At 39.8% G+C, this 5615-nt stretch overlaps 1 protein-coding gene across 9 annotated transcripts in view; it reads right to left on the reverse strand.

Moving 5' to 3' along the window:
• Positions 1–4607, reverse strand: part of prc1b (protein regulator of cytokinesis 1b) — a 10886-nt gene extending 6279 nt beyond the window's left edge. For all 9 annotated transcript variants that reach the window (XR_799820.1, XR_799819.1, XM_010786922.1 and 6 more), the window contains exons 1-8: positions 4469–4607; positions 4103–4235; positions 3042–3164; positions 2586–2819; positions 1713–1883; positions 917–1066; positions 666–813; positions 440–576 (exon numbers count right to left, since the gene is read on the reverse strand). Coding sequence is in view for 7 of the 9 variants with exons in the window: in XM_010786922.1 (XP_010785224.1) it covers positions 440–576; positions 666–813; positions 917–1066; positions 1713–1883; positions 2586–2819; positions 3042–3164; positions 4103–4235; positions 4469–4479 (1107 nt within the window). In the remaining 2 variants the exon portion in view is untranslated. The remainder of the gene's footprint in view (positions 1–439; positions 577–665; positions 814–916; positions 1067–1712; positions 1884–2585; positions 2820–3041; positions 3165–4102; positions 4236–4468) is intronic.
• Positions 4608–5615: the final 1008 nt, after the last annotated feature.

Consider the following 5615-nt stretch of genomic DNA (forward strand, 5'->3'; position numbering starts at 1 on the left):
TCGGGACGGTCCACATTAATTTCGGTACGGCTTAGATTGTAGTTTCGGGAGGTTCCGGGAGGATGGTGAAAAAGTTAGTCGAGAGCCCTGCCCTGGATCAACCAGTGTTTATGTATTTTCCTTTATTTGTGTGTGTTGCTTTTATGTTTATTTCTGTCTTTTTTTGGTACATAGTCTGTCAAAGAATATATCATAAAGTAGCATTACAAAGTTATGAAGGTTGAATAGAAGAGATACTGCTGATTCTGGAGCAATCTGATGGGACTAGTGGATTCAAAGAAATTCTTACTACTTCTGCATGTAACAACTCATCATGTCTTTGCTCTTTGATTCCAAATTGAATTTTTTTGGGGGGGATAATAGCTGACAGTTATCTGTACAGCCAACCGGCCTCAGATGCTTTGAGAGTTGTGTTGTCACCCTGTCGCAGCGTACTCACCTCCAGATCGAGGAAGAGTCTCCAGCTGTCTTCCCACTGGCGGACCCCATCAAACAGCTCTTGGTGCTCCTCATAATGCTGCTTCAAGCGCTGGATCTCAGCATCATGCAGACTCAAAAGCTCTTCAGTAAAAGTCTCTAAAGAAATAATAGCAAATTAGAGTATTAGATTATTTATTTTCTAAAACAAAAATACTGTATTGAAAGATAAAATGGCTTTAGCATACCGCTAAAATAGGGAGCGAAATCCTGCCGCTGGTCAGTGCTGAAGAAACATTTTTCCCAAAACACAGCGATCTCGGAGCGGATGGCTTCGGTGACGTTGCAGATGTTTAGCAGTTTGAGCTCCTCTAGACGCTGCACCTCTGCTCGTAACTGAGAAAGGAAAAGAAAGTGTTAAAAAGAAGCCAGACTGACCGAGCCTATCCCGGAATGAAGTTAACTAAAAATAAACGAACTAGGCAGTCAAGCTTCTCACCGCTTCCAGGTTCCTCTTCCTGGACGAGACCATGTGATCATTGAAGGCCTCCCTCTCCTCCTGGGGAACCTGCAGTCTGTCCCACAGCCGCTGGACCTTCTCTCGGTTAGCCTCACACTTCGCCTCGTTCTCCACCTTGCTTTCCTCCAGCTGCAGGGTCGACAGGACACACCAAAATGACTGCTTGAACTGTCGCTATGCATCAGTTGATATAAGGTGGGCAACAAATCAAATCAATGTATACAGCCCGATATCATTAATTACACGTGGCCTCAGGGGGATTTACAGTTAGTACAATTCAGATCTGATTAAAACACGATCAAATGACAACATGGACAATCCAGATGACAAGAGCATAATGTGAATGCATGTCAAATAAAGAAACCAGGAGGATGTTCATGACAAGCCTGAGCCAACCTTAACTGTAAGCTTTATTTAAAAAAGAAAGTCAGTTCTTAAATGTGGAGAGGGTGTCTGCCTCCCGAAAACAAATTGGAACCTGGTTCAAGAGAACAAGAGCTGTACAGCTGAAGGCTCTGGCTCCCATTGTACTTACTGAGACATAACCACTAATAACTCTGCCTTCTGGAAACACAATGCTCTGGTGGAGTTAGAGTATGAATCGTTTTTTTTTTTTACATTGCAATGCATTATAAAAAACATCTAGCATCAGCCAACAACACATCCGTCTAATAATAGGACAGATTATATAATTTGTTGAGGAAAGGACTCCCCTTTATCTTAAATGGGGTTGCTTAAAACGTTATCAAATGCAATGCTAGGAAAAACATCTTACCTGACAGACAAGCAGTTTGAGTGAAGAGATGTTGTCTCTTGAAAGGCAAAAGGCGTCCTCGTCCTCGCAGACGACGTCCTTCTCGAAGCTGGTCTCGGGGGTGTGTTCCAACTCTGCCATGTACAGGATGATCTGCCTTTTCAGGTCCGCAAACTCAGCATACCGCTTCGCCTGAAGAGCACAGTCCATTAGTATAGACCCGATTTTTTTGCCCATGGCAAACGTTTCTGTGGTGTTGCTGACCTTTCATTTGTTGTGTAAGCCTGATATGTAGTTTTATATTAAAAAAAAGCACCATCTTATATGTTAAATATAATAATTCAGAAGCATTGAGCATTAGGAGTGTATATACAATTGTGAATCGAGGACAGACTTTGGGGAAATCCAGCCTATGCTATTTGTTTTGTTACTTGTAGGCTTCTGCAGTTCAGTAGGGAATATTATGAAAGATCAAGTTGCAAAAGGAATTCTCCATATTTCCTAAAGTGACGTGACTAGAGAGAAAATGGAGTAGCTGGTATACAGTGTGACACAGATTTTTCTGCTAATATAATAACAATAATGTTGTTTCATGTGAAAACAACCACCAACCCACATGACAACCTAACAGACATTTTAATACTAAAAAAAAAAAAACACACCTCAACTGTAGCAACTTTCTTGGACGTGAGATAATCAGCACTATTTTCCACCATGTATTTTGATTTTATACTACTACTTTTGAAATGCTCTACTACTTTTGAAATGTTGCATAGAGGGAAGGAGGGTTTACATTTGAGTAAACTACTGAGAGCGTGCATTAAATAAATTGCCAAAATTAGGCTTTCATCTAAAATAACTAGACAGGGTGGGTGTAACAAAGCGAGCTCCCACCTTCTCTGTGTTCTGGCTGGCCACGTGCTGGCTGAAGCTCTCCAGTTGTTCCAGTGTGGGGACAGAGTCTGCAGAGAGGCCGTAGAGCTCGGAGCACAGGATGTCACACAGGTCCTGCTCCTGCTCCAGCAGCGCCTTCAGCTGCTGCATGCGCTGAGCCTTCTCCTTCAGCAGAGCCTCCACCTGTGTGCGGATGTTATTCTCCTGCTGCAGCATGCTGATGCCACCCTCCTCCTATCACACAGAAGATAACAACAAGAACACTTTATAGGGGATACTTAAGACATTCAAATCCGTTTTAGCATCAACCAACTCATAACTACTCTACTTATTATTAACAAAAACACAGCTAGTTAGCAGGTCAATCAATCTGGATTGACAGGAAAACCAATAGAAATAGAAATATTTGCTCTGAATGCAGGGCTTGTGTTTTTAGTCACAGTAGATGCTTCTTACCTCGAACGCATTCAGCTGAAGCTCCAGGCAGAGTTTCTCCATGTCTGTCCTGCATGTTTGAATGCTGCTTACAAGTCTTTGTCTCAGAGATTCCTCTTCCTTGACCATCATATCTAGTAAACTCTGCAGGACAAAGAACAGAAAATAAATCATCTTTATGAATAGAGGTGTGAAGATATTGCAATAGTTGCAGTCCAGTAACCAATCATTTGATGTTTTTTTTTTGTCAATACGGGAAGATATACATATTTTATTTATTTCCAATTCCATATATCAATCTAGTTTAGAGTAAAACTGGTCCTTGGTGCCGACACATTTGTATAAAAATGCTTCTTTAATGGTCATAGTTTTAGTTCACACTAAAGTTACCTGCAAATATTCAACTTTTAAAAAAAGATCACATGACTGTCTGTGTCATAACATATTTTCACAAGTTTTTCTTTCACCAGTTTGTTTACTTGAAGCTTCATTGTGTTGCCTCAAGTAAAACATATTTCTGGAAATATTAAGAAATCTGGAGTCTAGAATTCGCAAAAATGTAGATAATACAATTATATATTTCTATATATATAAAAATGTCCCAATCCCCAAAGTACAAGACTTGATCCCATTTTTTTTTTTTTTAAATAATCATACATTCATCATTCTGAATATCAACCTGTGTTATATAATCAAGTAGCAGTTAGGATCTAGTGCAAACTTCAATGTTTTTTTCCTGCACAAAACCGTTCTTTGGTACAGTTATTTCCTCTTGGAAAGATATATTCTGCATATTGTTTATATTTTTTCTGTTCTATATTATCTTTCCTTACTTTGCATTACTTGCTTTTTATTTTCTCATACCAAAACACTATGGCAACGTGCATGGGAGCACCTTGCAACCCCCAAATGTAATCTCTTCTTTGCATACTAACGATCGGATTCCTCGAGTGTAGGATGGCTGGCTCTCTGCAGAAGCCCCCCCACCCACGTATGTCGAAACCTGTTCATTATATCTGATCTCGTTACATTAGCTGACAGAATAAAGCAGCACGTTCACAGACATGCTGATGATGCCTCACCTTAATGTGGTTTTTGACAACATTAGTCCTCTGTAGTCTCTGGTCCTCTGGGATACCGATCTCCTCCCAAATGTCCTTCAGGTGGCACAGTGCTTTATTCAGACAGGACACAGACTCTGCCGCGAGCACCTCGCTACAGGGACGGCAGACAGACAGTGGAAAATATTGTCAACTCGGTTTTGAATACATAGTTCAATGGAACCCGTAGGGAAATTCAAACCGAAGAAAACAGAATTCAGGTTTCTGATCGAGCTAACAGACGTTGGAAATAGTTAAGCTAACGGTTAGCCACCTGCTGTAAATACATTTAGGCAACTTTACGTTTAACACACTGACTCCATGGCGAAAAAAAGTATTAAACCATACCTCTTCCTCATTGTTAAAATCCAATATGTTGTGTTCCAATATCGGTGAAGAGTTAAAAAAAACTAATGTTAGCCGTAAACGTGTCCCAGAGACGAGCGTCGCCTCCCTGCCTGTGTTCTCAGGTTTTCAGCCCGGTCAGTTTGTACACAGTTCAAAATACGCGTTCAGCGGCGTCCTGCTCTCTGATTGGCTCCTTCTGTAGGAGCGCTTGTTGTGTGAAACTCATGCCGGCCCGCTGGGGAATCAGCCGTTATGCTTGAGGCTGACCCGCCCATCCTCGAACAACTTGTGAATAAAACAAACACACCAGGAATGGAGGGTGTGGTGTTTAGCAGAAGTTTGACACTTCATACAATGGTATGAAGTGAGCCCCCGACGGGGGGTCGCGAGATGATTTCAGAATCCTCTTGATGTGACCCCTGAGGTGTTTACATTTAAAAAAAATAATATATATACATTATTATTAATTATTATTATTTTTATTAATAATAATAATAATAATAACGTGTGCATAGACATTTTGTATTATGTAAGCCTGTTTAATAGGTAAGCGGGACGCGTCTATCGTTATTCCAACCCAGTTTAGATTTAACCACGCCCACTTCCGCATTACGCAAGGATCGACGTAGCTCTACGTAGACACGGCACACCCGCGAAATCTGAATCTGACAATGAATCTGACAAGCAAAATACCGTCCTTATAAACGCTGCATAATATCATAGACTGTATGCATAATATACAATATCTTTGTCAATATGACTGACGACCACACTTATGCAGTGCTGAGGTAATGTTAATTCATCATTTAATATTAATTCCTGATGGATATAAGAGGGATACATTAGCAAACATCTGTATATATAGCCTATATATAATGTTTCGTTTTTTTGTTTGTCATGTAACATTGTAACGTTTATTTAATATTTTTAGACTTTAAGATGGTATTAAATGTCATTTTTAATATTAATATATATTAATTATATTTTATAAATTGATAAATGTGTTAGGCATAATATAATTACAAATAGTACATTAAATATGCTAATACTTACACCAGCCTGAGATGATAAAACACCAGGTAAAACATCTGTGTGTATAAATGAAAAATAACAATGTGTCGAGTAGCAGCTATATTTGTGGTGTTAT

Source organism: Notothenia coriiceps, unplaced genomic scaffold, assembly GCF_000735185.1.
Source record: "Notothenia coriiceps isolate Sejong01 unplaced genomic scaffold, NC01 NC01_scaffold00029798, whole genome shotgun sequence".
In the NCBI taxonomy this organism is placed as follows: domain Eukaryota; kingdom Metazoa; phylum Chordata; class Actinopteri; order Perciformes; family Nototheniidae; genus Notothenia; species Notothenia coriiceps.